Here is a 3119-nt window from a genome sequence, read left to right on the forward strand (position 1 = left end):
AAATCTTAAGGCATTGTCAAAATGTTTGATGAAGATTCCCTTCTTACAACGCTGCCATAAAAACGGTTTTTTTTTTCCCATTACAAGGAAACGCCGCCTTTATTGTAACCCTCCTACGACTCCTCTGAATTCGAAGGCAGGCCGACAAAGGACGGTCGTATTTCACCCTAAGCTGATATTTCCATCAGGAAACCGGGGGCCAAATTTGCATGCATTACAAAATTTTATCCCAGTTCTCAGTATCAGTTCATCACGGACGCACGAAGAAGACTCTACGAGCGAATCCAACATCAGCCTGAATTTAAGCAACCCTCCTTGAAAGGTATGTTGTACCCTAGTATTGTACCCTTTTCATCTAATCAAACACGAACAAAACATTCTACAAGCTGCACTCAAATGTATAACGTGCACCTACTAACACATTGATACCCACTAACACCTTGATACCTAAAAGTGTTTTGTGTTCTAAGTCTATTTAGATTTTGAATCTTTATTCCATTCAAACCAGAACACAGGGTACCTGGATTACTAACGCTGTAAATGAAATACATCACGTGTTGTCATAACTGTCATACCTCAACTAATATATAATGTCCTTGCTCTAACAGACGTTACATTAGAAATCTTCCATTTGCAAGCTTGAGGTGAGATAAAGGGGAAATCTTTCTGATTTTGTGTACCTTTTATTTTCAGACATGGCAGACAGTGAGGAGTATGACTCTGACGCAACGTATTGTTCTGAGATTGAAGGGCCGAGGGCGGTAGGAGTACCGCTACACTCGACCCCGGTTAACGACACCAAATTCAGCGAACTGTTTGATTGTGAGACGTGCCCTCCTGATCCAGACGAGTAAGCCGAGATTGAACAGCGTCCTCTCCCGTCGACAAGCGCCGACATGTTTGACACAGAACACTCTCCCGGCTTAGAAAACGCAGAGTTTGACACAAGCACCGACATGTTCCCGTCTGACACTGAACACTTTCCCGGCTCAGAAAACGCAGAGTTTGACACAAGCACCGACATGTTCCCGTCTGACACTGAACACTTTCCCGGCTCAGAAAACGCAGAGTTTGACACAAGCACCGACATGTTCCCGTCTGACACTGAACACTCTCCCGGCTCAGAAAACGCAGAGTTTGACACAAGCACCGACATGTTCCCGTCTGATGACACTGAACACTCTCCCGGCTCAGAAAACGCAGAGTTTGACACAAGCGCCGACATGTTCCCGTCTGACACTGAACACTCTCCCGGCTCAGAAAACGCAGAGTTTGACACAAGCACCGACATGTTCCCGTCTGATGACACTGAACACTCTCCCGGCTCAGAAAACGCAGAGTTTGACACAAGCGCCGACATGTTCCCGTCTGACACTGAACACTCTTCCGGCTCAGAAAACGCGGAGTTTGACGACATGTTCCTGTCCGGCAACGCCAAGGATACGGAAGGAACTTACACTCAAGTTTCCCCCCTTGATTTAAGAACCGTGATCCCTGACTCTCAACCACAACCACCAGCACCACTACTTAGGAAACAAACCTCAATATAACCACTCGCAATTACACAAGCTGTAGACGACGCCCCTGTTGACCTGAGAACGGTAATCCCAGAGACGCAGTTTGAATGACGTTTTGGATTTTATTATATCGATATTGTACAATAAAGGTCTTCATTCATTCATTCATTCATTCATTCATTGTTAAAATATTGTAAGTTGATTTTGACCATACTTATATCCACGTGATACTTTGTCCCTTTTAAAAAAGAATAGTGTCGTAGTTTTATTCACATCCCTGCAGTGTATGCAGTGATCTCAAGTAAATAAAGATTGGCAATTGTGTACATGTATCTGTAAGAGTGGACAAAATAGAGCTGTAGGTTTATATCATTGGTGCGCTGTAACTGTTATCATTTTGTGCAAGCTGTTGCAGCGTCTGTTTGCAATATGGTTCTCCATCCCAACAAAGTAATCACTAAATTATTGTCAATTATTGTGGTGCGATCATTGTCAAGAATGTCAACTATGTGTGATCCTCTGATGATCGGAGTAACAGGAACATGTCCTGCAGTTTGTCTAGACCATGTCTAGCCGTTCGTCTGAAGAGACAGAATAAAAAGCCGGGGTTGTGGAGTTGGGAAGGCAGTTGAAGCAAGGGTGGAGTCTGAACGAGAGTAGAAAGAGTGTGTCCCAATTTCACGACTCCCGTGCGCGTGTGTACAACAATGCTTCCAAGAATTTCAAAAATGTCATCGCTCCCCCGATGTTTGACATTCTGCTGGATCAGGTATGATTAGTGTGAACTATTCTACAATATAGGTGCTAATTTCCATTTGAAAGGAAACATCAATTTCACAGTCAGATGTACACACTTAACGACATGTTATTCTAACCTGAAGCGAAGGAGAGGGGCTAGTCATAATTATATTGTATATTTGTGTGTTCTATGCAGGTATGTGTTCCTGGCCTACACATAAGTTTAGGACTCTTCCACAAGTTCTTCAAAATGCTGGAGCTTTTCACCTGACAACGCACATTCTTCCGGATGAATAAGTCGATGCTGCTGAAGTCATGGACTGACAAGGTATGCGGATCAGGATAGGATCCTCGAAGCAGAGGCAGCCGCCCTTGAGGAGGAAATAGAGAGTTCTGAGGGCGACCTGACTTGGATTATTTACCAAGAAGAGGATGACTTTGATGAAGATGAGGAAGATGACGTTCCCATATCACTACTAGTAGAGCAGAATGCAGTTGAGCTTGAAGAAGACATCAAGTGTCTTATTGAAAAGAGGGGAAAACTGGTGAGTGGAGCAAGAATATAGCCATCTTTGTTTACTTTTTATCAAAACAAACCTGACTGACAACCCTTTAAGTCCATTATTAAGTTTTTACATCAATCTCATACTTTTGTATTTCCCAAATACTAGTTGAGAAAGGCACAGGGCATCCGGAGTGCCAACAAAATCACAGTTGCAGAAGGCCCACTGTCCAAACAATTGGATATGGTTCTGAAGAAACACAACGTGAAGCGACAGGCCTATCACTCAGTCTTTCATCGGAAATCATGTACAAGCAATGCTGAAGGTACATACTAAATGTTTTGAGTGTTTTAAGTGTGTG

The 3119-nt window shown here is 43.3% G+C and overlaps 1 protein-coding gene across 1 annotated transcript; it reads left to right on the top strand.

The window, feature by feature from the left end:
• The first annotated feature begins 896 nt into the window (after positions 1-896).
• On the top strand, positions 897-2821 carry LOC136445671 (protein starmaker-like). The gene is made up of 2 exons (XM_066443804.1): positions 897-1463; positions 2597-2821. The coding sequence occupies exons 1-2, from the start codon at positions 897-899 to the stop codon at positions 2819-2821; spliced, it is 792 nt and encodes a 263-aa protein (XP_066299901.1).
• The last annotated feature ends 298 nt before the right edge of the window (positions 2822-3119 follow it).

This window comes from Branchiostoma lanceolatum, chromosome 12 (assembly GCF_035083965.1).
Source record: "Branchiostoma lanceolatum isolate klBraLanc5 chromosome 12, klBraLanc5.hap2, whole genome shotgun sequence".
NCBI classification, from domain to species: domain Eukaryota; kingdom Metazoa; phylum Chordata; class Leptocardii; order Amphioxiformes; family Branchiostomatidae; genus Branchiostoma; species Branchiostoma lanceolatum.

Bases quoted from the DNA above. Each gene is read 5' to 3' on its own strand.
- LOC136445671 (XM_066443804.1), top strand. From the start codon at position 897: ATGTTTGACACAGAACACTCTCCCGGCTTAGAAAACGCAGAGTTTGAC. The intron at 1,464-2,596 runs GTTTCCCCCCTT...TATGCGGATCAG, and splicing joins CGGAAGGAACTTACACTCAA to GATAGGATCCTCGAAGCAGA.